Genomic DNA, 27516 nt, shown 5'->3' with positions numbered 1-27516 from the left:
ATAATTAACTTATGGTCTCAGGGGTTCTCCACACGACCTAGCATTTGTGACGTTTTGGCGCAATCGGTTTTCCCGCCCCAAAGTTTGTTTTTTTTTTCCCCACCTTTTCGTCTGCCGTCTGCGGGGACGGCCCCCTGTCATTCCCGAAACCCAACTAAGTTGTGACGTCAGTCCCTAGATAAAATGTCACGGGCTTAGCTTTGGCAGTGGGCGGCCATGTTTGGTACCGCTTTAGTCCTACGGGCAAATAGCATGGGTGACGTCACACTAAGGCTTCTGAGATAGCTCTATAGGGGTTTTTTGTTTACGCATTAGGTACGCCTAAAATGATAAAAAAGCGTAGACATTATGACAATTTCGATAGAACATCATTTTAGGGTCAAAGTTAACGGAGATCGGTTAGCGCCGCGGTTTTTTGATCGAATTCATCTGAAACACGGTCTTGTCCGAGAACTGTTTGCGGTTTTATCAAATCACTGGCTTAGTTTCTTTTATAAATTATTAAATTTTAACCATGGGTCCCTATGTTAACGCGTGCATTTTAAGTTTTACTGTTTTAATCCTTCAAGTACCTTTAGGACACGCCAAGTGGAATGAGTTAGGTAAGTACCATTAACCTTAAATTATTTTAATTAATGACGATTTATTTAAAAAAAAACTTTTGTCACTAAAACCATTTTTTATAATCCGTGACTTTTTGAAGTACAGTGTATTTTATCACAAGGGGATAATAGAAGAAGGGTGACACTCTGTATCCTCTTAATACTTTAGTTACGTAACATGATTCTTCCCAGGCGAGGAACCCTTTTTGTTAATTTGCTCTCCCGCTTATCAAACTTAATTAAGATGGGTATCACATCGCACCGTGCTAGGGTGAATTCTATAACTGTTTGGTATTTACTAAATCCTCAGCAATCAATTAATCCACAAACCTTGATTGTCTTGACGTGATGGGACAAAAATGACCACAAGCGCATGCATGCGCCTTGGTTAGCAAATAGTTAAGCAGCGCTAATAGAGTAATGATGAGGGGGAACTATTTATCCTTCGCGTATGTAATTCGGTTTAGTAACCTTGCTGTAATAAATGTAAAATGATGTTGGGAAGAATCATGTTACAATTACCCCGGGCGCTTTGTGGTGGTACACTTCTCTCGAAGAGAAGTGTTATATACTTCTGGTTTTATGTAGAAAATATTCTATCACGCTTGCCATCCATGCAAACTTTTTACAAGTTATAATTAGAGTTTTGTGGATGACCCCTTAAATTTTTAAAGTAAAACTTGGAAAGACAATTCTAATACACAGATTTTTTTTTTTTTTTAATTTAGATGAAACTTTCGGTTCCCCAACTTTATGTACCCTTTTCAAGCCGAATTATTTGGTGGATGCCTTAATGGGAAATTCCCTAAAAGTGCTTAAAGGACCACTGAAACTACCCGCAATAAATATAACCCAGTTAAATCTACTCGATGGTGTAGTATATGGATTGGATACGTTAACGCGATTTGGCGAGGCCAATACGGATTGCGTTGGTGATTATTTCGCGGTCAGAACTATCTTACAGTCAACAAAACCTATAAAAGGAATTTACTCTTGCCGAAGTGGGCCATTTGGAGGTAAAGTACACCTTTTTATTTACACCTTATTACTTCTTTTGATAAGACGGCAACCTAGGTTATACAGGGTGTTTCTGATAAGTCTGGTGGCATAAATTAAGGGGGATGTTTGTTCCTTAGGAAATCGATTTTGAGTCGAAAATGTCTTAACTTCTATCGCCTCCATTTTGCCCAAAGGGACACTGTTTTCGAGTTATTATTTGATTGGTGCTTTAGGGATGACCCCTTATTTAATAAATTAAACTAAAAGACAATGCTCGTTTAATTAAGGGGTCATCCCTAAAATACTATAATCATAACTCCAAAAACTGTGCTCTCCCTACAGAGGGAGGGAAAAATGTCATAAATCGACTTCAAATCGTTAAATGAACACTGCCCTTAATTGTTGACAAGTCTTAAGTTTATAAGATATGTTACATGATAAGTATGACACTACCTATACAAGTTCGTAATGCTAGAGACTTACAGCTCGAGATAACTAGTTCGAGAATCTGAACGAGTAAGCCAGAATTGAAGTCCTACACTCGGTCGTTAATTAATTTTGCAGGACTTCCATCTAGCTCCTATTTAGTCTGCAATACTAAGCCTTTGACAGCGCCTCACCAGGCATATGTCGCTTTACCTCGAATCTATGACCTACCTCAATCACTTCAAAATTACAAGCTCCAGTTTCTAAGTTACCAGTGACAAACTTATGGAACATATCTTATGAACTTATAATGCAACACGTAGTTCGATTAGAGTTTAATCTTTGTAACATATTTCCGAATAGGCAAGATTAACGTGGGCATTGAGAATTTCAAAGCTGACATGATCTTAACTACGAGCATGCGTGGAGATCGGCCAAAAGTGCAATCGTTCAACGTGACGAATATCGAAGGTATCAACGTTCGAATGGAAGGAATGGGTTTCTTTAATAATAAGTTCTCGTGGATTGGAACTGCCCTTGCCAATGAAGTCAAATATAATGCGCAGAAACTAATAAATCCTTTATTGTTAAACTTTATGAATACAGTCGTCATTGATAAACTGTTAGGATTTTGATCCTAATTTTAAATGAATTGTGTCTTGTAACATAACCCGAGAGTAAATAAATTTATCTTAAGTGTAAATTGAAATTACCCAGTCACCAGGATCAAATAAAAGTACTTTTAAGTTATTAAAAATTGCGTGTGAATTTGTCCAGTAGCTCCCAGCTGTGTCGTACGACCTTGGACTAGGTCTAATTAAACCGAAGTTTCTATTTGTCCAAGACACGACCAAAGGTTGGTAAATTTCATGTTAGAGTTACTTGTAACATAAGCTTATAAGATATGTTCCATAAGTATAACACTATCTATTCAGTTCGTAATGCTAGAGACTAACAGCTCGAGATAACTAGTTCGAGAACGACAAACGAGAATTGAAGTCCTACACTCGGTGGTTAATTTTGCAGGACTTCCATAGGTCCTATTTAGTCTGCATTACTAAGCCTAAATTTGACAGCGCCTCACCAGGCGTCGCTTTACCTCGAATCTATGACGTTTCATTTACGCCACTTTATGACAAGCTCAAGTTTGTAACAGTGACAAACTTATGAAGGAACATATCTTATGAACTTATGGTGTAACTATCCCTTTAAAATAAATTCTAGTTTATCGTGTTCTCGCCCATTAGCTATCAAAGGCTTTCGGGAACTGTATGCCTGCACACACGAAACAGTGGACTTGCTTTTACTTCTAGCATAAGAAAATAATATATAGCTCCCTATAAGTATGAAACGTAGTACATTTTCATACTGCAGCATTTTCTCCCAAATTAGGCGCGCTTACGCTTTTACGCCCCGTGGGAGAAGTTTCGGTACTACGAGTAAAAGGAGGGCGAAACCACCACCGCCACCTAAGGTGTCCGCGAAAGGCACGATGGGCCGGGGAAATATCGCACAAGATGCTCCTTACCTCGTACCAGTGTAGGCGCTAGCCTCGTTCGTCAAAATTTCGCGCCATCTATTAATTTATTATGATAATTTTGACATGTACTTAATCAGTTATAATTATCATAATAATAACTTCTAGACCTTTAACTATTTAATTACCATATAAAATTCGAAAATTTTCTAAACAAATATTTCATCTTTTTAACGCCAAAAACACTTAATAGGTGGCATTAGAAACTTTTCACAAATTTCAATGGAAGAAAATGCTGTTTACCTGGCTGAAATGGAGAGTTTCATACTTATAGGGAGCTATATATTATTTTCTTATGCTTCTAGCAATGCTAAAGCGCGTCCCCGAAAGTCTCCCTACGGTGGCGTCCAGTCCCGTGTTGCTTTTGTATCAAACCGTGTTCATTATACGACCCAAATGTTGTTGTGTAGTGTAAAAGCAAAGACCTCTACTGCATTGCAAAAGCATTACCTCTGCTGTAGTGTAACGTGTTATTACTATATGAAACCTTTTTCAATGATTTTAATTTCGACACCTCGATCTTCTAAAGTGCAAAGATTTGAAAAGTCTACAGATTCCCGCTGACTATTTGTTTTCTCGAAAGTGTTAATTGTAAGCCCATTAATTTCTAGGTACTAATTATGGTTTTTAATAGCTAGAAGCTACACAGTAAATAGATTTTGCGTAACGTGTGTGCCAAATAAAGTTCAGTTTTTGAAAATGGAAAACGCTCCCAGGTAACCAATTTTCTACTATAAATACTGCTACAGGTAAAAATTCCTGTGCTTACCTATAATTGTTTATTGATTTGGAATTAATCATAAATTCTACATTCACTTGCAATTTGCTCAAAGCAATTGGATTAAAAAGACTTGTACATGTGGATGTGTGCCTGTTACCGTGGATTTTATAAATCCTGTACATACTTTACACAGACTAGGAGGATTCATACCATTTACACCAGGAGTCCTGGCTTTTGACTCCACCAGTAAGTCATGCCTCCTTGTGTAAATGGTATGAATCCTCCTAGTCTGTAAACTATGTATAGAGAAAATGGACAGTAATTAGGTGCTTTGTCGATACAAAATAAACTGTACAACCAAGGGAATTTTGTAACATAATATATGAGGTATAAAATAATCTGAGGTTTGATTAGGACAAAGAGGGTATAGGTGAGGAGTGGAAGGAATGCCTCAACTTGTTGCCCCTTTTTCCTGGTACAGGGCGACTTCCGCTAAGCAAAATTAAACGGGCCGGAAGCTCTCGTGTACCAATTTAGGAGCAACATCATTATTTGCGCTTGTGGAGCGGGGGAGCTTACACTCCTCCCCTATACCCTCTTTGATTAGGATAACAGATGCTCTATTTATGATAAGTAACCATCTGCGGAACCCAAATTACGGCTATGAAAACTGAATTTGAAAAAGGCGCCAGATTATAAAAGGTAGATGTTCAGCCCTAATAGCAAAAGCCCCCAGGGTTGCCATATTGGGCTGGAAAGCCGCCAATTGGGCTTCTTTTCAAAAATATTGGCTGGAAATAAAAGGGTTGGCTGTTGGCTGGAAATTGGGCTTGTCGGGGTTTTTCTTTGGCTTTCTTTACTTAAAATACCGCCAATAGGCAAAGATCATTAGAATGCCCAAAAAACTGACAAATGGTACTGTCAAACCTTTTGAGCGGCTTATAATTCGTCAATTCATGATTAAATGAAATAGTTTCATTTTGTTTTGGGTTTTAAAAATGGTGTTAGTATAAAATATGCATTGAAATTTTTAATAGAAAAACTAATTTAAAATTTTCATGATAAATTTTTGGCTGGTTTTTGGGCTGGATAGCCTAGATCGTAGGCAGTTTTTGGGCTTCTTTTCGAAATACCGATTGGCGGTTTTTTGGGCTTGTTTCCAATTTGATTTTGGCGCGTTCAAGGTTTCCCTGAAAGCCCCTAAAGTAAAAAATGTTGTCTGGCAACCGGACGTAGACTCGTTTGTAATTGAAGGGATTCTTTTATCTGCTGTGTAATTATTTAAATTATTAAATACTTCAGATATATATCGTAAGTTATATTAGTTAAATACAGCATATATTTCTATAAAATTTCAATATTTTATGCAAAATAAAATTATAAACGTGGTTTTATTACATTTTTTCTAATGTTTTTACGTAAGCCTTGGTCTTTTTTTCGTCTGCTACAGCGTCAGTGAGAGTGACCCACTAGTCCCAGTTGATAAAGCCGAAGAAACAGAGAAAATTCCCGAAGAGAACGGTGATTTACAAATGAAATATGGACGCGGAGGGATACTGCGAACAATTCTGTTCAATATTTGTAAGTTTTAATTAAATTTTATTGAAATTAATATTATAAAATATCATTTATTTATAGGCCATAATGAGTATATCTTTAAGACAGCATTATTATTTGTTATGTGCCTTAATTTGGCCGCTTACAACATCTTGACAGCAGCATCAAGAATACATTCGGCTAACGAACATGTTTATTACCCAACGACAGTAGTTTTCATCGCGGAAATAGTTAAATTAATAATAACATTGATTGTGATAGTCTGGAACTGTAAAGCGAACCCTGCAAATGTTTACAAACTTGTCAAACGTGAAATTGCCGAAAAACCTAAAGAAGTTTTGGAAATGGTTGTTCCCGCTTCTATCTACGCGTTCCAAAATAATCTAGTCTATTTTGTACTGGGAAACCTGGAGCCTACCATGTATCAAGTAAGAACTATTTTATTTGGAAAAATAGGGTTTAATCCACCACCTTATTCCCAATGCATGTGCCAAGGCTTAACCCATCATTTTAAGTGAGAAATCTGCGAAATCGGGTCAAAATGATGCGTCGTCTGCTTCAGAGTCGAAAATATTGAAGATGCAAAGGAGCATTTCTACTCTGAAGCAGACGACGCATCATTTTAAGTGAGAAATCTGTGGAAATCGGGTCAAAATGATGTGTCGTCTGCTTCAGAGTCGAAAATATTGAAGATGCAAAGAAACATTTCTACTCTGAAGCAGACGACGCATCATTTTGTTCTATATTAAGCATAGCCCACTCGATCACGCGCTCAACGAGGCAAGTTGCTCGCGCTATATATTTTTATTTAAAAAACTATCCACTCTTGAAGCTTGAATCCTTTTTAAACATGTCAAAACACGTCTCATTAAAATTTCAAGTCATTTGGATCAATGAGACAGAGGATATGGCCAAAAAACCGATCTCCTCCCATATAACTTAATGTTAATTTTGGCCGGGTTCCTTCAGTTTTTCAGCAAAAGTCGCCCTAATACATGTAAAGAGAATTCTTTGAATGGGCTTCTCTATACTAGCGCGAGTAGCTTGCGTCCTTGAGCGCGTGATCGAGTGTGCTATTTGATTTAAGTCACAAAATATCGGGGTTAAGCCTTGCGTGAACGAGTGGGCTTTTGGATTAGTATCAAAAATTTAAAAAAAAAATTGCGTTAAGCCTTATGTGATCGAGTGGGCTTTTAGATTAGTTAAAAAAATCACGCGTTAAGCCTTGCGTGATCGAGTGGGCTATTGGATTTAAGTCACAAAATATCGGGGTTAAGCCTTGCGTGAACGAGTGGGCTTATAGATTAGTATCAAAAATTTAAAAAAAAAATTGCCTTAAGCCTTATGTGATGAGTGGGCTTTTAGATTAGTTTCAAAAAAATCGCGCGTTAAGCCTTGCGTGATCGAGTGAGCTGTTATATTATTCTAAAAAAATTGTGCGTTAAGCCTTGTGTGATCGAGTGGGCTGTTAAACAGTCTGGGAAATAGCACACTTCCTCTGGTCCAAAACCAGTTTATTAATTGCTTGGACTAGTTTTTTAATTCAAAAAGTGGGGCTTACTGGTCCTCAGGACCAGTTTATTAATTGCAAATCTATAAGGGAACAAAGCGTGGGACCAGTCCGGAGACCAGTTTATTATTTCGGACCCTAGGGGGGGTCACTGGTCCCAAGCACTAGTTTAAAAAATATCCTTATTTCCCAGACTGAGTTTAAAAAATTGGGCGTTAAGCCGTGCGTGATCGAGTGAGCTATTAGATTAGTTTCTAAAAATCGCGCGTTAAGCCTTGCGTGATCGAGTGGGCTGTTATGTTAATCTCAAAAAATATGGCGTTAAGCCTTGGCACATGCATCGGGAATAGGATGGATTTATGAATTAGAGAATGTTTTTTACAGGTTTTAACTCATTTAAAAATCTTTACGACTGCGTTTTTTATGCGTATTATACTCGGTTATATCTTAATTCCCATACAATGGGTGGCCCTTTTTATTTTATTCTGTGGCGTCATCATTGTTGAATTGGATGCAACGCAAATTGCCGCTTCCCAAAGTGGTAACGGTTATTATCAAGCTGTAATGGCGGTTGTTGTGATATCGATTTGCGCGGGATTTGCCGGTAATTTGGCGGTTTTAACAGGGTTCATACAAACCTGGAAAAATCAGGGAAATAAATAGTTGACAAAAACCTCAGGGAAAACTCAGGGAAATTTAGAATTTTTAGTAAAATTCAGGGAAATCAGCTAGGGAAATTTGCGTCAAACAGGGGCCGAGTAATTAAGCAAAATGTTCGTGAACATTCCCCCCTCCATAGGATTAACATTACACTATATTTGGAGGCTCATAACTCTGGTTCTACTGGAGATACGGGGATGTCCTTTGAGTATGTTATAGTCCTATTTATCCCCCATCCAACCATCTTAAAAACTTAGGGCTACGACAAACAGGGGCCGAGTAATTAAGCAAAATGTTCGTAAACATCCCCTCCATAGGATTAACATTACACTATACTTTGGAGGCTCGTAACTCTGGTTCTATTAGAGATACGGGCATGTCCTTTGAGTATGTTATAGTCCTATTTGCCCCCCATCCAACCATACTAAAAACGTAGGGCTACGACAAATAGGGACCGAGTAATTAAGCAAAATGTTCATAAACATTCCCTCCATAGGATTAACATTACACTATACTTTGGAGGCTCATAACTCTGGTTGTATTAGAGATACGGGGATGTCCTTTTAGTATGTTATAGCCCTATTCGCCCCCCCCCTTCTTCGTTAACATTTGCTCCATAGGATACTCCATATAATAAGAGAAAAACCTGGAAAACTCAGGGAAATTTGTTTTCCAAAAGTTGTATGAACCCTGTTTAATTATATTTTTAAGTTATTTAGTTTAGTAAAAAAATGGATATTGGTTTGAAAGGTGTTCACTTTGAAAAACAACTGAAACGCAGCAAAACATCATTTTGGATTCGTAATCTTGAATTATACACCTGGGGAGCCTTAATGGCCAGTTTCGGGATTATTTTTCATGATGCCAAAAATATTATGGACAATGGATTTTTTTATGGGTATACTCCATATGTTTGGATTATAATACGTAAGTATCACGTTTTTTGTACTTATTTTGTGGTTTAATATGCTCCATATTTAAAATTCTTCAAAGAAAAACATAATTTGAGGGCTATACATCGTTTTCTGACTAGGAGGATTGATACCATTTACACCAGTAGGTCAGGCTACTTGGCATTCAAAGTGCAGTACCAAGTAGTTTCGCCTCCTGGTTTAAATGGTATCAATCCTCCTAGTCTGAAAACGATGTATTTTAGCCTAGGCCTAACAAGATTTGGAAATTTTCTTAAAATCTCTTTAAATTTGTTCGGAAATAATATTTTCCAATTAAATAGGCCTTAAATTTGACCCTAAAAATATTTTTTAAAAATAAATAGGCCTTAGATTTGACCCTAAAAATATTTTTTAGAAATAAATAGGCCTTAGATTTGACCCTAAAAATATTTTTTAGAAATAAATAGGCCTTAGATTTGACCCTAAAAATATTTTTTTAGAAATAAATAGGCCTTAGATTTGACCCTAAAAATATTTTTTAGAAATAAATAGGCCTTAGATTTGACTCTAAAAATATTTTTTAGAAATAAATAGGCCTTAGATTTGACCCTAAAAATATTTTTTAGAAATAAATAGGCCTTAGATTTGACTCTAAAAATATTTTTTAGAAATAAATAGGCCTTAGATTTGACTCTAAAAATATTTTTTAGAAATAAATAGGCCTTAGATTTGACTCTAAAAATATTTTTTAGAAATAAATAGGCCTTAGATTTGACTCTAAAAATATTTTTTAGAAATAAATAGGCCTTAGATTTGACCCTAAAAATATTTTTTAGAAATAAATAGGTCTTAGATTTGACCCTAAAAATATTTTTTTAGAAATAAATAGGCCTTAGATTTGACCCTAAAAATATTTTTTAGAAATAAATAGGCCTTAGATTTGACTCTAAAAATATTTTTTAGAAATAAATAGGCCTTAGATTTGACCCTAAAAATATTTTTTAGAAATAAATAGGCCTTAGATTTGACTCTAAAAATATTTTTTAGAAATAAATAGGCCTTAGATTTGACTCTAAAAATATTTTTTAGAAATAAATAGGCCTTAGATTTGACTCTAAAAATATTTTTTAGAAATAAATAGGCCTTAGATTTGACTCTAAAAATATTTTTTAGAAATAAATAGGCCTTAGATTTGACCCTAAAAATATTTTTTAGAAATAAATAGGCCTTAGATTTGACCCTAAAAATATTTTTTAGAAATAAATAGGCCTTAGATTTGACCCTAAAAATATTTTTTAGAAATAAATAGGCCTTAGATTTGACCCTAAAAATATTTTTTAGAAATAAATAGGCCTTAGATTTGACCCTAAAAATATTTTTTAAAAATAAATAGGCCTTAGATTTGACCCTAAAAATATTTTTTAAAAGTAAATAGGCCTTAAATTTAACCCTAAATATATTTTTTAAAAATAAATAGGCCTTAAATTTGACCATAAAAATATTTTTTAGAAAAAAAATAGGCCTTAAATTTGACCCTAAAAATATTTAAAATACATAAATAGGCCTTAAATTTGACCCTAAAATATTTAAAATACATAAATAGGCCTTAAATTTAACCAAAAAAAAGTATTATAAATAAATAAATAGGCCAAAATAGCATTATCTAAAGAAATAGACTAATGGCACCCCATGTTATTTCCCCATAGAGCTTAATACAGTAGAAGGCAGAGGGCTGCCATTACCCTATAGGCCTAAAATTTGCTTCAAAATAGTATTTTTTCTAATAAATAGGCCTTGAAAATGCCACCATAAAATAATTTTCAACAAAGTTAGGCCTATTTTGCGCCAGTAGTATTAAAAAGTAGGCTAGAAAGCCGCTGGTTACTATTGGCCAATCAGACCATACCTAGATGGGGATCGCGTGGTGAATGGTGACCTATGTGACCTCGCGCTTCCCGCTTAAAAAATAGGCCTTTGATTTCATATTCGCGTTTTACAAATGACGGTCGTCTTAAAGTTCCAATTGTTGGCAATTAAAGTGCTAAGAGACATTTATCTTCAAATAATAGTTATTATGCAAGATTAAATTTAATTAACGGACTTAAACGCGTTAAATTTAAATTACCGCTGAATCTCTTTGAATAAATTCGGGATTAAAGCGCGCGGTTTACGGCAACGTGCTAAGCCTAACAACCAAAAGGCCAACAAGATGAGTACAAATAAACGGAAAAAGACGTGTAAATTGGTAAGTAATTAATTTAATTGCGATAATGCAGCTTAAAATTTAAATTAAATAGTTTTGCGCCGCGCGAATAATTTGAAATCTTCTAAAACGGAAAATTGAAATCGTTATGTGTTAAGCCTATTTTGACAAGGCTTAGTTTAGCGTGATACCACGAAGTCTGAAACTGAGTATATGCTAAGCCTTTTTAATCAAAACTCAATACTTATTTACATTTAAGACTCAATATTTTGACAAGGCTTAGTTGAGCTTGAAGCCATGAAGCATATGCTAAGGCTTTTTAATCAAAACTCAATGCTTATTTACATTTATTTAAGTCTAAATATTACTGAAAAAGGCTTAGTTGAGCGTTCACCCACGAAGCCCGTAAGCCTATTTTGACAAGGCTTAGTTGAGCTTGAAGCCATGAAGCATATGCTAAGGCTTTTTAATCAAAACTGAACGCCTATTTCCATTTATAAAAGTCTAAATATTACTGCATGAAAAAGGCTTAGTTGAGAGTTCACCCACAAAGCCCGTAAGCCTATTTTGACAAGGCTTAGTTGAGCTTGAAGCCATGAAGCATATGCTAAGGCTTTTTAATCAAAACTGAACGCCTATTTCCATTCATGCAAGTATAAATATTACTGAAAAAGGCTTAGTTGAGCGTTCACCCACGAAGCCCGTAAGCCTATTTTGACAAGGCTTAGTTGAGCTTGAAGCCACGAAGCATATTCCACGGCTTTTTAATCAAAACTGAACGCCTATTTCCATTCATACAAGTATAAATATTACTGAAAATTTAAATATGGAGCATATTAAACATGGTTAACTATTGTTAAACCATTTATAATTTAACCTAACAGTTCTACAATCAGCTGGAGGCCTGTACGTCTCGTTGGTTATGAAATATTTAGATAATATATTTAAAACATTCGCCACTTCGGCTGGTATTTTGTTAACCGCTGCCGGTTCAGCTCTGGTTTTTAAAACTTCGTTAGGTTTACCTTTTATATTTGGTAGCTTTTTAGTCTGTGGAGCCGTTTATTTATTTAGCAAACCCCCTTGGCCAACACGAATGTGCTGGTTAAATGATAAACTAAGTCAAGAACGATTAAGCGTTTAACGATAAATTTAAATTGTGCAATGAAACTAAATTAAAAACATTTTAGGACTGTTCTAGTCATTTTTAAATGAATTCAAAGTTTGTGTCACGTGTTGCACTAAAGCACTAAATAAATTTAATTATTTAAGTCGCATTCCACCTTATTCCCTTTCGCCGGAAGTTAGGCTTAGCTCGGGATTCATGGGGGGGTGAGTAACGGGAAGAAATTCGTCTGTCGTCTGCTACAAAAGCCAAAAATATGTACTGTAGCGGACGACAGACGAATTTCTTCCCGTTACTCACCCCCCATGAATCCCGAGCTAAGCCTAACTTCCGGTGAAAGGGAATAAGGTGGATTAGTCAGGCTGACTGAAGAGTCCAGATAAAAAGTGAATTTGATGGCCAAGGCTTAGAAACCATGGTTTTTCTTCACTTTAAACCAAATTCTAACTTCTAAGCGATTAAATATGTTTTAGAATTGGATGACCGAGGCTTAGGGAAGGTTTCTCTAAGCCTAGGAAAAAATTATTTAATTAGTTAAGTCGCATCGCAACTCGCAAGTATTAATGAAGTCAGGCTAATTTTACTGACTTATGACCAAGGTTTATTTAGAAACCATGGTTTTAATTCACTTTAAACCAAATTCTAACTTCTAAGCGATTAAATATGTTTTAGAATTGGATGACCGAGGCTTAGGGAAGGTTTCTCTAAGCCTAGGAAAAAATTATTTAATTAGTTAAGTCGCATCGCAACTCGCAAGTATTAATGAAGTCAGGCTAATTTTACTGACTTATGACCAAGGTTTATTTAGAAACCATGGTTTTAATTCACTTTAAACCAAATTCTAACTTCTAAGCGATTAAATATGTTTTAGAATTGGATGACCGAGGCTTAGGGAAGGTTTTTCTAAGCCCAATTCATTTTAAAGCGAGAAGTACTAAGTTTAATTCACTTTAAACCAAATTCTAAGGGTTCTAAGTGATTGGACAAGGTTCAGACTTGGATGACCAAGGCTTAGGGAAGGTTTTTCTAAGCCCAATTCATTTTAAAGCGAGAAGTACTAAGTTTAATTCACTTTAAACCAAATTCTAAGGGTTCTAAGTGATTGGACAAGGTTCAGACTTGGATGACCAAGGCTTAGGGAAGGTTTTTCTAAGCCTAATTCATTTTAAAGCAAGAACTACTAAGTTTAATTCACTTTAAACCAAATTCTAAGGGTTCTAAGTGATTGGATAAGGTTTAGACTTGGATGACCAAGGCTTAGGGAAGGTTTTTCTATAAGCCTAATTCATTTAAAACCAAGAACTACTAAGTTTAATTCACTTTAAACCAAATTCTAACGGTTCTAAGTGATTGGATAAGGTTTAGACTTGGATGACTAAGGCTTAGGCAAGATTTTTCTAAGCCTAATTCATTTTAAAGCAAGAACTACTAAGTTTAATTCACTTTAAACCAAATTCTAAGGGTTCCAAGTGATTGGATAAGGTTTAGACTTGGATGACCAAGGCTTAGGGAAGGTTTATCTAAGCCTAATTTATTTTAAAGCAAAAACTACTAAGTTTAATAAATTGAAACCGAAACCGGTTATGCAAGAATTTAATCCATGAAATGGTATTAAGAAATATTTCTTCACCATAATATCACAATCTAATTTAAATTAAATTAAATTAATGTTTTAAAGCATAGTTTAAAAAAACTTACATCTTTATTGTTTGTTACACATCTTCAGAAAACAAGGCTTTAAATTTTAAAACCATGTTATATTATACATATTATTGTTTCAAACAATAAATTTTATATGAAATATTAAATATTCATCGCGTTTTATACATAAAAAAAAAGATTTTGTTTAAACATTATCTTTAGAACATCAGTTCGATCTTCGGAAACTCTTCGATGCAGAAGAGCCATATTAAAGGAATAGCGACGTGATTTAAAAATTATCTCAAATCTAAAGAAAACCTTACTTTTTTGAGAGTTAAAACTCTTCTGATTCCAAAAATATGCTTGAATAATATTTAATTATGAGGGAAAACACAGAAAAAACACTTTGAAAACTTGAAATTTGGGAGACAAAGGCAAATTTGCGGAGAAGATTTTTGGCGGGTTTTTCTCCTTGATACGGCACTCGCGGCATCTCGCGGAAAAGCCAAGCGCGAGACTCCCGAGTCTACTAATGCGGCGCGCGCGCGAATCTGAATAAATTAGGCTTAACGCGGCGCGGCGACACTAACAGGCGCGTCACGTGAGCGACATCTAGAGTGAAAATTTCTCCTTACTACGTCATCAAACGAAAGAAAATCTCAACTAGGCCTTTTCCAAACACAAAACTTTGATTGCAATTTAACAAATTGCTACGAAACCAAATAAAAAAGTAAACATATCATAATAAACTGGATTTTTCAAGGATTTTTTTCGCATTTTAAGTTTGAGGATGACGAAAATTATGTCACTAACACTTTAAGGTTTGTTGCTTACAGTTCAATTTTTTTTTTGTTCTGCCAACAAGGGAAATGCTTAATTCTTTATGGGAACATTTATACAATTCATTTAGAACCAATTATAGGTACACGTCATTACAAAATAGATAAATTATAATTTTAAAATATGTGGTAAGCTCATATGGTTTCATACTCAATGTTTCAAACACTTATAGTATTTACTTTGAAATATATACACATTTATTCCAGTTTTTACATGGAAACTTTAAAACAATATGGTAAAGGGACTGTAAAGCAAGCTGACAAGGCGTGTTGGTTAAATACTTTACAAGTACCACGTGACGACGCCAATTTCCACAGACTTCAAATGTAGTTAACTGGACATATAGTCATTGTTTTTCGGGAGATTGCAGCGCAAATTCCCTGAAGTGTACCGTAGTTTTAGTTTACGAAATAGTGGTATTGAGAGGGGAGGAGCTACGGGGATGTGACGTCAATATTGGTAGTCTAAATTGTATTATCTCCATAAAACTGAGGTAAGAGATAGGAGTGTGTGTCGTCAGGAGAAAGTTCGTAGTAGCAGACTATAAAACTAAGTTTCTTTAAACCACGCCCTTCTTCAGTCACGTGACTTGTTTCTAATAATGTTTACACACCCGCTGAGTCAACTTTACAGACCCTTTAAACAATTTTTATAACTATATGGACTCAACTGTCTCTTTTAACAAATAACAAGTTATGTCACGTTATTTATGGTTATATCTAATTTATGATATTAAGTTCTGGTATTTGTTGGCGTTCTTTATGAATGGCATCGAACAGTACTCGCGATAGAGGAACAGTTATACCGTTTTCCATATCTTTATACGGGACTAAGACGCACATGTTCGCTAAGTTGGAGTTATTTAACAAGTCCTTCAAATGAAAGTACATGTTATTTACTATCTCCGCTTTTCTAACTCGCGCAAATTTTGGGATACGTGTTTGGGCGATGCTTTTTAACGGCGTAACAATTTCCGCGATGCAATAAACACGTTTGTTGTTAGAATTTTCCAGGCAATAAGTCGACATTTTGAAAGCTCGGTTATTGGAATGTTTCAAGTCTATTAAATCCCCCGCGTATTCGATTTTGTTTCCAATGTCGCAATATTCCAAATTGTTGTGAACGTTACACGATGTTGGCATTAAGAGGAATAGTTTAGGAACCGCGATTTGTACGTTGTTACGCTGTTCGTATTCGTTAATGCGACGAACGAAAGGTGCTTCGGTTTCAACTGATAACACCTTTTTCAAATATCCTTCGAAATACCAAAACGCGAGGGCTTTACTATAATCTATGTTACAATTTGGGCGTATTTTTAAACTCCATTCGTGTGACGTGATTTTAACATTGTTTAATGTGGCAAATCCCATTATACAATATATAAGGGTGTATAGATTAATGTTAATTAACATTAAAGATACTGGGAAGGTTAGAAAGACAATTAAAGCACATGATTTCCACCATTTGTAGATTTCCGAGACGCATTTAAGAATATTACTGTTATTTTCGTATAAGTGGTTTTGGAACAGTTTTTCGCTCGTTAAATTTAATAGGAATGTGCTTAGATACATGAAAGAGAAGCCTAGAATGCATGTGTAGTTTAGAATAATACATTTGCGGAATATTTCTCGTGTTAAATTGGTTTCTATATAGGTATCTGTGACGTTATTATGGTTTAAATTGTCAAACCAGACTACATTAACATCGGTGTCAAACGTGTAAAAGTAAATTGCGCAAGGCGGAATTACGCAAAATAGGCTAAAAAACACTTTTTTGAATCTGTTTATAAATGTTTTCAAGTGATACTTGGCTAAAAACATAACGAAGTTGATGTAAAACAGGATTTCCGAATGTAACATGACTAAATTAAATTTAGTTCGAAGTTTTTTTTTTTTTAAGGTGGTTGCGGTTTAGGTTAGGCTTAGCTAAGATTGCACATGATTACCCAATGTTATGTCATTGTCAACACCGTTAGGCTTAGCGTTTATCATTAGTTTTTAAGGTTTAACTATACAGTTTTCCAACCTTTTTGATGGTTTATCTTAAAAAAACGTCGCCCGGAAACTGTCTAATTAATTATTAACTATAATAAACAAATTAGTCGCAATTAAAGTAAATTTAATCACGACTTATAAGTGGTAGTAGACGTTTCTCACTACCAACAAATGTTGTTTATAAGTTATAAGTATAACCCCCAGAGCCCTATGTTCTAGTTCTAGTCGTCTACAGATGTAAGATGACGTAATTGTACGCTAATTAATTATTGTAAGGGAATTAGCAGTTGTGTAATTTACCCATTGAGCTTAACAGAGTCAAATTCAGACACCTGCCGAATCTCTTAAATTTTAGCATGGATGCCAGATTGAAAACTTTACACCCGCCAAAATCAAATTGGAAACAAGCCCAAAAAACCGCCAATATATATTTCGAAAAGAAGCCCCAAAAACTGCCCAAGATCTAAACAGTCCAGCCCAAAAAACAAGCCAAAAATTTATCGTGAAAATTTGGATTTAGTTTTTCTTTTAGAAATTTCAATGCATATTACATACTCGCACCGTTTTTAAAACTAAAAACAAAATGAAACTACTTTATTTAACCTCCATAAATTGACGAATTATAAACTACACAAATGGTTGGTTTGACAGTACCATTTTTCAGTTTTTTGGGAATTTTAATGATCTTCGTCTATTGGCGGTATTTGGATTTAGTTTTTCTTTTAGAAATTTCAATGCATATTACATACTCGCACCGTTTTTAAAACTAAAAACAAAATGAAACTACTTTATTTAACCTCCATAAATTGACGAATTATAAACTACACAAATGGTTGGTTTGACAGTACCATTTTTCAGTTTTTTGGGAATTTTAATGATCTTCGTCTATTGGCGGTATTTTTAGTACAGAAAGGCGCCAAAGAAAAACCCCGACAAGCCCAATTTCCAGCCAACAGCCAATCCTGTAATTTCCAGCCAATATTTTGGAGAAGAAGCCCAATTGGCGGCTTTCCAGCCCAATATGGCATCCCTGAGTCGCTAATTACTTATTGTAAGGGAATCAGCAGTTGTGTAATTTACCCATTGAGCTTAACAGAGTCAAATTCAGACCGCTGCCGAATCTGAGAATCTCGTATATTATAGTTGAGAGATTCGTTCATAGATGGCGCGAAAAACGGGTTTATTTTGCGGAAAATAGAGTAATGGCAGCTTTCTGCCTTTGACTGTATTAAGCTCTATGGGAAAATAACATGGGGTGCCATTAGTCTATAGCGTGTAATGGCGACGGCTTTCAGACACGGACAGCGTTGCGTTAGGGACTAAAATGTTGAAGTTTTAATGAAATTAGGCTTTTAAATTTTTAATAAAATCGTTTAATTTAGACCACAAAACGAATGAAAATGTCTTGTTCCGATTCCCAACCGTCTAATAAGACGTGGGAATTAAGTTTATACGAATTACATCGTTCCCCTCAAGAAGTAATAACTGACAATACGGAAATCGCCGTCTCCCCTAGAAGTTTACATAGCGAATTAATGTGTCCCATTTGTTTGGACATGCTTAAAAACACTATGACGACGAAAGAATGCTTGCATCGTTTCTGTCAAGAGTGTATTATAACCGCTTTACGTAGCGGAAACAAAGAATGTCCAACTTGTCGTAAAAAACTTGTTTCTAAACGTTCGTTACGACCCGATCCTAATTTTGATATGCTCATTGCTAAAATATACCCATGTCGTGACGAATACGAAGCACATCAAGATCGTATTATACAAACTTTAAATAAACAACACAGCCAAGCTTTGGCTCATAGTATCGAAGAGGGTATGAGAATGCAAGCGTTAAATCGAGCTCAAAGAATACGTAAACAAGCTGCCGAAGATAGTAATAATGCTAGTGGAATGTCTAACGCTAGTAATGGAACCCCTAATCACAATGCTACCGCTAATAATACCCCTGAAAAAGCGCCTCAAAGTAATGTTACTAACGGTATCGCTACTACTACGACCACCACAATCAACGCAGCTGCGCCGACAACGATAACACCACCAGTTAACGGAGTTTTAAGCGATATTCCTAGTAGTAACGCTACTAATACCACTCCTAATACTAATATAACAAGTACCGGTCGAGCTAGCGGTACAGGAAGCGGTAGTTGTACTCCAATTCGTCAACCCACTCCGACTTCAAATATTTTGGCAAATTCAAATTCAGCTGATTTAGTTATACATCCGAGAAAGAAACCCAAAACTCATTCGGAAAATGAATCGACTTGCTCCGGGCTTGATCAAGATATGGATGAAAGTGTATCCATGACTGGTGTTGATGGGGGTGAATCTCTGGATTGTATGCCACAAGATCCAGAAGGGGAAGGCAGTTCAGAAACACAGGCTGTTAACGAGATTGAACTCGTTTTTAAACCACATCCGGTTGAAATGGAAGAAGTTGACCCGAATTTGATTCAAGTTCGGTATATAAAAACAACCGCTAATGCTACAGGTATAAAGTGTACTAGGTCCAAAGTGAGACTCTGCTCTACATTGATGTATTGCTCTGATTGGCTAAAGGAAAATGAGGAAAGCTTAGGGGAACAGCTCTGATTGGCTAATGGAAGATGAGGAAAGCTTAGGGGAACAGCTCTGATTGGCTAATGGAAGATGAGGAAAGCTTAGGGGAACAGCTCTGATTGGCTAATGGAAGATGAGGAAAGCTTAGGGGAACAGCTCTGATTGGCTAATGGAAGATGAGGAAAGCTTAGGGGAACAGCTCTGATTGGCTAATGGAAGATGAGGAAAGCTTAGGGGAACAGCTCTGATTGGCTAATGGAAGATGAGGAAAGCTTAGGGGAACAGCTCTGATTGGCTAATGGAAGATGAGGAAAGATTAGGGGAACAGCTCTCATTGGCTAAAGAAATATTAGGGGAACAGCTCTCATTGGCTAAAGAAATATTAGGGGAACAGCTCTCATTGGCTAAAGAAATATTAGGGGAACAGCTCTCATTGGCTAAAGAAATATTAGGGGAACAGCTCTCATTGGCTAAAGAAATATTAGGGGAACAGCTCTCATTGGCTAAAGAAATATTAGGGGAACAGCTCTCATTGGCTAAAGAAATATTAGGGGAACAGCTCTCATTGGCTAAAGAAATATTAGGGGAACAGCTCTCATTGGCTAAATAAATATTAGGGGAACAGCTCTCATTGGCTAAATAAATATTAGGGGAACAGCTCTCATTGGCTAAATAAATATTAGGGGAACAGCTCTCATTGGCTAAAGAAATATTAGGGGAAAGCTTAGGGGAACAGCTCTGATTGGCTAGAAGGAAAATGGGGAAAGCTTAGGGGAACAGCTCTGATTGGCTAGAAGCAAAATGAGGAAAGTTTAGGGCAACAGCTCTGATTGGCTGAAGGAAAATGAGGAAAGGTTAGGGGAACGGCTCTGATTGGCTTGAGGAAAATGATGAAAGCTTAGGGGAACGGCTCTGATTGGCTAAAGGAAAATGATGAAAGCTTAGGGGAACGGCTCTGATTGGCTAAAGGAAAATGATGAAAGCTTAGGGGAACGGCTCTGATTGGCTATAGGAAAATGAGGGAGGAAAGTTTAGGGGAACAGCTCTGATTTGACATAAATTTTTGCTATGAGAAGTTTAGGACAGCTCTGACAGGCTAAGGAAAATGTTATGAAGTTAGGCCCCTGTTAAGCTTCAGAAACCACGTTGCAATTCTAACCAATGAAAACATGATATTAACATAACAAAAAAGTAGAAAACCAAGTTTTTAGGTGCAGATGAAGGGCAGAGTCTTGCTTTAATTTCGATTTTCTTCATATTACCAACTTTCCACTAATTAATAATTAAAATTTTATTCTTCCAGTTGATCATTTATCAAAATATTTAGCCATGAGACTTTCCCTCGATAAACAACAAGCGTTTCCAAATTCTGAACCATTATCATTGAACCCTTTTTTCATCTACATTGCGGTAACTCCTGGCCAATTTTTACCACTTAATGGTAATCAATCGTTGGACCAAGTTAATGAGAAATATTGGAAGGTTAATAAACCTTTGGAAATGTACTATTCGTATAAAATAAGCAGCGGTACACCATCTTAAGAAAGAGTACGTTGTTGTTGTTGTTGTTCGTTTTGTTGATTATATTTGAGATAAATAAACAAATATCAACAATACATTTAATAAACAAACAAATAAACAAACAAACAAACAAACAAATAACCCAATCAACAATCAACAAACTTTGCTGGCTGGCTGCATGTATTATAGATGTCACATAAATATACAAATGCTTTGAAAAAAACACCATCAAACTCCAACCTTTTAATTGTTTTTTTTTTAATTGCAATTGTTAATTAAGTTCGGTAAAATTAAAAATTATGTTTACGTTGTAAAAATTCCGCAAGAAATTCTGGCAATTTTCTGCAATTTTTTTTTTTTTTAGCTGTGTTGTTCGATCAGATTGAAGTAATTAATTCGTTAATTAATTAATTAATTAATTAAAAGATACGGCGGTTAATTTAATTAGCAGTTATCGTATCGTAAATTGCTGAAATTTTGCTGTAATTGTTGCATATGGAATTTTTATTATCAGCGTTGATTCTGACTTCTGAGATCGTAATTCTTTTTTATTACAACATGAAAAGTGTTTTGTACATAATAATAAATTTCTTTTGGCTGGCGCTTAATCCCAATGAAATATTAATTAATTAATTCTGGTTTGTATTAGTTTAATTTTTTTAAATAAATTTGTCTTCCCTTGAAGAAAAAATATGTGGTTTTGAGTGTTTTTCGTTAGTTTGTTGTAGCTTGGGGTTATAGGACCTGATATCATCTTGGAGAAGGGAAGTATGTTTGATTCTGGGGTAGTTAATACAATATAGCGTTAACAGTAACAGGAGAGGACCTTCATGTGTGTTGAAATAAATATTATTAAATCATAGAACCCCCTTAGAGGATAGAGGTGACATGGAGTCGAAAAGAATCTCCATAACCGTCCCAGGACCGTCGAGAAGGTGGGGCAATTTGGGCTGTTTCCCCGGGGCCCGTACCTTCTAAGGGCCCGAGACGAGTATAGAGCGGTCTTGAGGGGGGGGGGATTTTGTCAATTTTTCCGGGGCCTACAAACTCTCAAGGGCCCTATCCATATCTATAACCTTGCCTCTGTACCCCTACCTACAACCCTATAGAGCTATCTCAGAAGGCTTATTGTGACGTCACCCATGCTATTTGCCCATAGAACCAAAGCGGTACCAAACATGGCCGCCCACTGCCAAAGCTAAACCCGTGACGTTTTACCTAGACACTGACGTCACAACTGAGATAGCTCTATAGCTACCACAACTAAGTTCTCCCAGCGTCCACTGCGTTGTCGGTAAAAACGTCTACAATGCCCCGTCAAAATATATGTTATGAAGGAGGCGTTACAAATTAATTTTTACTGAAATTATCCCTTTATAATCATAGACCCAATTTACTTCGTAAATTAGCGCTTTCCGTTTCATAATTATTTGAATAATTAATTAAATTAATGATATCCGGTTCGTATTTTATATTTTAATCTAAGTTTGATAAGATCAACAATCAAAGGGATACTATCACAGTTATTTAAAAACTTGTAGAGAAAACAAGAACAGGAGAAGGGGGCCGCCATATTAGGCTAGTTCTCATACAAATACAATGACGCTACGCGGCAAGCACTTAACAATCTTACTTTAGTGATACCCCCCTTCCTTGGGCAAATAGTATCCTCTCCCACAAAGTTAACCCCCAATTTTGGGGATACACAATTCACCCCCCCCCTCTCTACAGAAATAACTCTATAGCGGGCCGAAGTATTTGGTTTCTAAATACAACCTATGTTTCTTTAAACACGCCTCTTGATCACGTGCCTACGATGCATTCAAAATTTACCCTCTTCGTATACGAATAGTTTGTAACACTATCCCTTGAATTAAAAGTGTTTTTCTCACATCAATTAATTTTCCACTGCTCCTTTTCCTAAGAATCTGATAAAATAACTTATATAATTTCTTGTCGTAGAAAAAAAGGCTTAATACGTCACGATATTACGTCACTCCAATAGATCGCGAGCTATTAGGAAGTCATTTTTATCAAAATTCTGAAAAATATTTTCGTAGTAGCTTATATAGCAAAGAAAAAAAAACTATTAAAACCATTCGACAAAGAGCTGAATAAAGTTAATCTATTTAAAACCTCTTTACTACGACATCACGAAAAAATTAGGCTTAGCTTATGTATGTATTGATTGCTCAAGACTTAACTTTAACCCAGAAAAATACGTAGTAGTTAAGTGCATTTTAGTGCAATTATCGGCAAACAGACTTTGAAAATAATCAGGGTTAAAGAACTAAGAAAAAAAAGTTCCCAAGTCGAAATTCAGAGCGGGCTAAGAAAGATTAGTTTATGTATGTTTATAGTTAAAGGGGGTGATCTGTTTAGTGTTTGTCTAAAGGGGCCCCCAATGTCACTCTGTTTCTAATCTTAAGAATGTCAGAATGACCATCGCGCTTAAAGTTACGGCTTAAAAACTAAATTAGAACAGTCTGCAAGTCGACGTCGAAATATAAAGAGATTCGGTTTAAATTATTCATACTCTCAAGTAAAGATCAAGAATTTTCAACGCGAGTCACTATATTGCGGAAGTTAAAAAGAAATAAAGGAAGAAGTTTTATGTAAGTTCAATTTTATATATATATTTATTTATTATGTTTATTTCATGGTGAAAGGGATACTTAAATGCGTTAATCAATTTTATGTATTGATTTATCTGGTTTAAAACTCATTTGCGCGTATTTATTTTATTGATATTTTTATATTTTTTTAATGGGTTTTATTTGTCTGGACTCTGGCGTGATTAAATATGATGTTAAGTTAGTTGACCCTTAAGTATTATTTCAAGAAACTGCGGAATTTTCATCAAATCATCTTTTTAATGATGACTTTTCACGAAATCGTCTTTAAAAAAATTTCATCAAATAATTTTTGAAAGTTTTTCATCTAATTGCCTTCGAAAGATCGAATTTTTTTGATCAAATAATTTTTGAAACTTTTTCATCAAATTGCCTTTGAAAGATAAAATTTTATTCATCAAATCATTTTTTGAAACTTCTTAATCAAATTGGCTTTGATAGGTAAAATCTTTTCATCAAATAATTTTTGAAACTTTTTCATCAAATTGCCTTTGAAAGATTAAATTTTTTCATCAAATCATTTTTCAAATATTAACTTTATTCATAAAATCGTCTTTCACAAATAATAATAAATTTTCAATCAAATCGCCCTCAAAAGATAGTAAATTTTCAATCAAATCGCCCTCAAAAGATAGTAAATTTTCATCAAATTGGCTTTTGAAATATAGTCAATTATTTAAATCTAATTTATGGAAAATTTATTTCAATTCAATTAATGTCAAAATTTAATGATCATTATTAGTCCTTAGGATTTAAATTGACAATTATTTAGATGATTTGATGATGACTCGTAGTTTTTTGTAATTTCTAGACAATCAACACTTCTTAGTACTGTACTTTTAAATATCACTTTACCATGACTTAATTTTATCGAAGACGTATCTCTATCTCGGGCCATTTAAATTGATTTGAATTTTCTTCTTCCCCAACTAGATAATAAAAAAAAAAATCGTTTAACATTACTTTCAATGGACGAAAGAAATATGATAATCATCTTGCTGATGTTCAGCGTAGTTCGATCTTGGCCTACTACGATTACAACTACTCCACAAATTGGTAAGCGTATTTTTTTCAATCCTTATATCAGTTGATTATTTTTAGTTTGACATTTAACTATATACTTTCGATTACTTCCCGAAAAAATATTTCGCTTGTCTATCCGTTAAAAGATACGACTCAAATATAAAAGCAAATATAACATAATTAATCTGATAGTTTCATGAGAAAGTAATGCATACAGCTAATAGGAATCATTGCGTAGCTATTTTCTGAGCGTGTCTATGCAGCTTTTTTGTTTGAAGAGCTATAGGCCAATCATTATGTATGACTCGAAAGGGATAATTGAAGGATGACACTCTATATCCTCTAAATCCAAGAAGTGATATCTAGTTTATTAGGGAGAAGGTATAAATTCGCCACATTTCCAGCTTTATCTCCAGTCCAAATTAACGTAGGTCCGGAGTTGATCCCCGCCTCTAAATTACAACCAGCATCATCTCATTGGTTCTTGAAAACTCACGTCAGCGCGACCTACGCGAATTACGAAAATTACAGTCATATTTTCCGACTGAGGAGAGATGCGAAATAGTCCGGCCTACTTTTAAGTTCCCCCCTTGTATTTTGAAAGGGGGACTGGCACTATGGCGCGCGAATACTTAGGCATCTTATACCTTCTCCCTAATAAACTAGACATCACTTTTTGTCTGAATACTTAAGTTATGTAAAATGATTCTTACCATGCTGACCCCCTTTTTATTTGCTCTCCCACTCATCAAACTTTAGATGGAACTCGCTCTCAACTTACCATAATTCCAATTAACTTAATTTACAGAATCTTCTACAAGCATACGAGACCGTAACTGTGGTTTCGAAGACACTAATGAAATAGTGGACAACCTATTACCAAATGTCCGAAATAAAATATCCCAACAACGTGTTTACTTATCGTTTCGTACTGGAATCGTTAACTTGGGCCCTGGTCAATTGATTGGATTAAAAACTCTAAACCGTAGCGGTCACGTTGATGTCATATGCAATTCTACCTACGTCATCCTCAGCGTCCCATTGGCTACCAATAAACCAATCAGAGCGAAGTACGACTGGGATAAAATTGTCTCTGGTGTCACCGAAAAGGGCGTGGCTCATGCCAGGGCGTCTTCGTTTCAAGGTCGTTTGAGTTTAGGCCGAGGCACCAATGAGACTAACGCGTCTCTGAGAGTACTTGACGTAGTCATGGCCCCTAGTGAGGATATAGAGGTCAATGTCGGTGGGTTATCACATATTTCGTGGTTATGGTCAAGGGCTATAAAGTTCGTTACGTCATCAATGTTGAAAGCCATGAGTTCGGCCGCTAATGACGTTGTACGTGAGGCGTTTAATGACGTAATCGCGCCACCAGGTGCTACTTAATTTAGCATTTAAGTTTAATTTGAATTTTTATGTTTTTATCACGAGCTTAGTTAAAGGAGAACTGACCTCAATTGTTAAGTGACATACACCCTGATCTGTTACTCATTAAATAATCCTTGGTTGCACGACATCTCGTAGGAAACCACCCCTTTATGACGTAATATCCCTGTTGCTATATAGTTAGTCCATCGCCACGTGGTACACGTTTTGGACTGAACATCAGTCACGAGTTACAGATATTTTCCACCAATCAGAACTAGAGATTAAATCCACCCATGAACTGGTTGGTACATTACTTTATTTGATGTCAGTTCTCCTTTAATTCAATAAATAAACTCATTCAATTATCTCAATGTTCATTTCATTACTGGGTAACAATTGTACATAATTTATGTTAGGCCTAATTAAGGCTAGTTTTAATTGCGCTGTATAATGTTAGGTACTGTAAAACATTTTATGGTGTAAAAATAAATGTGTTTTTAATTTTTAATATATTGAATTGTTTATTTATTTATTTTGAAAATGGGTCCGTTTTTGTTTTCAACTTTTTCGAAATATTCATGCATGGTTCGTATGAACTTGGTTGATAACAGGGAATACCTGGAAATACCAGGGAAATTGGTTAAGGGCGAAAAGATAAGGGAAAATTTTTATTAACAGGGAGGCTAGACGACTCTCAGTGCCTCTAGCGGTGGTTTTGGGCACTAAAGAGATAACCCATGAAGGTGACCTCCTCGTCCCTGTGATGTTTGCTTCTGTTTTGGAATTAATTCAATCGGGAATAGGTCTAATTTTAGAAGCAGGAATGGAGAACGGTTAGTGTTTACTTCAGTCCGACTCATAGACCACCCAGTATAGAGCCCCTCCCTCCAACACGTAACGAAAAGTTTAAATTATCTTATTGGCTGCACACTTAAACTACGTTTTGATGACGTTGCTGATGGGGACGGCGAAAAATACGTAATTACTTTCTACCTCTGTCGCTATGACCCGCCTCTTCTTTCATACCCCCCCCCTCCGTCCCGTGGAAGGGGGTCCGGAACTTTGACGCGCGCCCAGACTTCTATGTTCTCCATTCCTACTTCTAAAATTAAATGCATCCCTGATGCAATAGTCTATTGGTTTTTAAAATAAAATTTTTACAACCCGTATTTTTATTTTGGGAGTTTGCCAACTTAGTTTTTGTGGCTGAAAACTGTAAAAGTTTCCTTTATATCTTTTCCGTTTTTGCGTAAAGATGTTAAGATGTGGAATGATGGCGAACGAAGAAATAATAAATATCAGTAAAAGTTGTAAAGCGTTTCCGGATATTTATGGTCGTTGAACTGCGATCACCACGTTTGTCCGGATGTACGATACTTTTTTCTCCTTAACTTAGTTTTTTCTCTCTCTTTCTTTTGCGGATGTAAGATATGTAAGCATAAGGTTATTGGATATCCCTTATGTCTGCAAGTTTGACATTGTTTGTCATCCAGTGACCCCCCTACGATTGGGAAATTCGAGATTCTTCATCTAACGTAAACAAAAGTAAATAGAAAGTAAGTGAGATGGTAAAGTGTGATTCATGTTGCCTAGGTCGATGAGCGAAGGATAAAAATATGTGCTGCCCTCTCGTGGAATAATAGAACTAGCGCATGAATACTATTCATACGGTATTCAACACCGAAAATCCAATTT

The 27516-nt window shown here is 35.6% G+C and overlaps 5 protein-coding genes across 6 annotated transcripts; 4 read left to right on the top strand and 1 right to left on the bottom strand.

The window, feature by feature from the left end:
- Positions 1 to 461: 461 nt before the first annotated feature.
- LOC149679729 (uncharacterized) lies at positions 462 to 2784 on the top strand. The gene is made up of 3 exons (XM_089835746.1): positions 462 to 602; positions 1331 to 1618; positions 2391 to 2784. Exons 1-3 carry the CDS (start codon positions 515 to 517, stop codon positions 2660 to 2662), a joined length of 648 nt encoding a protein of 215 aa, XP_089691872.1. The 5' UTR covers positions 462 to 514; the 3' UTR covers positions 2663 to 2784.
- Positions 2785 to 4193: 1409 nt separating this feature from the next.
- On the top strand, positions 4194 to 12324 carry LOC149679728 (CMP-sialic acid transporter-like). 2 transcript variants are annotated; one of them, XM_089835527.1, is made up of 6 exons: positions 4194 to 4280; positions 5736 to 5866; positions 5924 to 6270; positions 7737 to 7956; positions 8763 to 8939; positions 11993 to 12324. In XM_089835527.1, the coding sequence occupies exons 1-6, from the start codon at positions 4264 to 4266 to the stop codon at positions 12250 to 12252; spliced, it is 1152 nt and encodes a 383-aa protein (XP_089691653.1). In that variant the 5' UTR covers positions 4194 to 4263; the 3' UTR covers positions 12253 to 12324. The 2 variants fall into 2 exon arrangements, with proteins under 2 accessions (XP_089691653.1, XP_089691654.1); XM_089835528.1 differs by lacking the exon at positions 4194 to 4280 and adding an exon at positions 5486 to 5596.
- A 1593-nt stretch (positions 12325 to 13917) lies between these two features.
- Sting (transmembrane protein sting) lies at positions 13918 to 17077 on the bottom strand. The gene has a single exon (XM_089835529.1). It carries the CDS (start codon positions 16572 to 16574, stop codon positions 15435 to 15437), a length of 1140 nt encoding a protein of 379 aa, XP_089691655.1. The 5' UTR covers positions 16575 to 17077; the 3' UTR covers positions 13918 to 15434.
- Positions 17078 to 18002: 925 nt separating this feature from the next.
- Sce (E3 ubiquitin-protein ligase Sce) lies at positions 18003 to 21490 on the top strand. The gene is made up of 2 exons (XM_089835477.1): positions 18003 to 19208; positions 20580 to 21490. Exons 1-2 carry the CDS (start codon positions 18104 to 18106, stop codon positions 20816 to 20818), a joined length of 1344 nt encoding a protein of 447 aa, XP_089691603.1. The 5' UTR covers positions 18003 to 18103; the 3' UTR covers positions 20819 to 21490.
- Positions 21491 to 22851: 1361 nt separating this feature from the next.
- LOC149679725 (uncharacterized) lies at positions 22852 to 26329 on the top strand. Its single transcript, XM_089835478.1, has 3 exons — positions 22852 to 23412; positions 24364 to 24486; positions 25262 to 26329. The coding sequence occupies exons 2-3, from the start codon at positions 24399 to 24401 to the stop codon at positions 25837 to 25839; spliced, it is 666 nt and encodes a 221-aa protein (XP_089691604.1). The 5' UTR covers positions 22852 to 23412; positions 24364 to 24398; the 3' UTR covers positions 25840 to 26329.
- Positions 26330 to 27516: the final 1187 nt, after the last annotated feature.

This window comes from Phalangium opilio, unplaced genomic scaffold, assembly GCF_054372755.1.
Source record: "Phalangium opilio isolate 3A_F unplaced genomic scaffold, DU_Popi_V2 ptg000041l_1, whole genome shotgun sequence".
Taxonomy (NCBI): Eukaryota; Metazoa; Arthropoda; class Arachnida; order Opiliones; family Phalangiidae; genus Phalangium; species Phalangium opilio.
Note: the sequence above shows the minus strand (reverse complement) of the source record. Positions and strands in the feature narration are given on the sequence as shown.

Excerpts from the sequence above, each read along its gene's own strand:
- LOC149679729 (XM_089835746.1), top strand. The coding sequence starts at position 515 with ATGGGTCCCTATGTTAACGCGTGCATTTTAAGTTTTACTGTTTTAATC. Across the intron at positions 603-1,330 it reads CGCCAAGTGGAATGAGTTAG|ATGAAACTTTCGGTTCCCCA; the intron begins GTAAGTACCATT and ends TTTTTAATTTAG. Across the intron at positions 1,619-2,390 it reads CCGAAGTGGGCCATTTGGAG|GCAAGATTAACGTGGGCATT; the intron begins GTAAAGTACACC and ends ATTTCCGAATAG.
- LOC149679728 (XM_089835527.1), top strand. Across the intron at positions 5,867-5,923 it reads AACAATTCTGTTCAATATTT|GCCATAATGAGTATATCTTT; the intron begins GTAAGTTTTAAT and ends ATTTATTTATAG. Across the intron at positions 7,957-8,762 it reads GATTTGCGCGGGATTTGCCG|GTGTTCACTTTGAAAAACAA; the intron begins GTAATTTGGCGG and ends TTGGTTTGAAAG.
- Sting (XM_089835529.1), bottom strand. The coding sequence starts at position 16,574 with ATGTTACATTCGGAAATCCTGTTTTACATCAACTTCGTTATGTTTTTA.
- Sce (XM_089835477.1), top strand. The coding sequence starts at position 18,104 with ATGAAAATGTCTTGTTCCGATTCCCAACCGTCTAATAAGACGTGGGAA. Across the intron at positions 19,209-20,579 it reads AACAACCGCTAATGCTACAG|TTGATCATTTATCAAAATAT; the intron begins GTATAAAGTGTA and ends TTATTCTTCCAG.
- LOC149679725 (XM_089835478.1), top strand. The coding sequence starts at position 24,399 with ATGGACGAAAGAAATATGATAATCATCTTGCTGATGTTCAGCGTAGTT. Across the intron at positions 24,487-25,261 it reads TACAACTACTCCACAAATTG|AATCTTCTACAAGCATACGA; the intron begins GTAAGCGTATTT and ends CTTAATTTACAG.